The sequence below is a fragment of the Antrostomus carolinensis genome, unplaced genomic scaffold (genome assembly GCF_000700745.2).
Source record: "Antrostomus carolinensis isolate BGI_N321 unplaced genomic scaffold, ASM70074v2 scaffold14684, whole genome shotgun sequence".
NCBI classification, from domain to species: domain Eukaryota; kingdom Metazoa; phylum Chordata; class Aves; order Caprimulgiformes; family Caprimulgidae; genus Antrostomus; species Antrostomus carolinensis.
The window spans coordinates 1-714 of record NW_010311511.1 but is presented as its reverse complement, the minus strand read 5'-3'; the positions used below and the strand labels follow the sequence as shown (position 1 = coordinate 714).

At 53.6% G+C, this 714-nt stretch overlaps 1 protein-coding gene across 1 annotated transcript in view; it reads left to right on the top strand.

The window, feature by feature from the left end:
• CBX1 (chromobox 1) overlaps positions 1–700 on the top strand; it is a 3214-nt gene extending 2514 nt beyond the window's left edge. Inside the window, exon 4 of the mRNA XM_010166762.1 lies at positions 341–700. Within this exon, the coding sequence (XP_010165064.1) occupies positions 341–485 (145 nt within the window). The 3' untranslated portion in view covers positions 486–700. The remainder of the gene's footprint in view (positions 1–340) is intronic.
• Positions 701–714: the final 14 nt, after the last annotated feature.

Sequence of the window (714 nt, the reverse complement as noted above, 5' to 3'; positions counted from 1 at the left end):
TGAGCAACCTGGTCTAGTGGAAGGTGTCCCTGCTGATGGCAGGGGGGTTGGAACTGGATGAGCTTTAAGGTCCCTCCCAACCCAAACCAGTCTGGGATTCTGGGATTCAGCTCCTCTTCCCATCCCTGACAACCCAGAGCTGAACTCACACCTGATTTTTTTTTCCTGGGCTCATGTGCTGCTTGTCCCTGCTCCAGAGCCACCCAGGAAGGTGTCACTTGGATCCCCCGAGCAACTCGGGATCTTCATTTACCTGTCACTTCTCGATTTTCCTCCGGTCTCCACTTCTTCCACCTCCCCTCCACAACCCCCTAACTTTCACCTCTGCTCTGGCCTGTAGGAAGAACTCTGACGAGGCCGACCTGGTCCCTGCTAAGGAAGCCAACATCAAGTGCCCCCAGGTGGTCATCTCCTTCTATGAGGAAAGGTTGACATGGCATTCCTACCCCTCAGAGGACGATGACAAGAAAGAGGACAAGAATTAAACCCCTGGCACCCGCTCTGGCCAGCTTTTGTGTAAAGATCTGAACTGTGGGTTTGAGCAAAGAGGGAGAAAACGCAGCTCTGCTCGGTTGGGAGCGTAGAGATGGCTGGAGAAGATGCCCTTTGAAGAGACCAGTATGGTTTCTGTGCCCTGCAGCTGCTCAACTGCTTTATGCAGCTTCATGCTGTGTCCAGATTCAAACCAGCCCGGCTCAATTTAGTGGTGGGGGG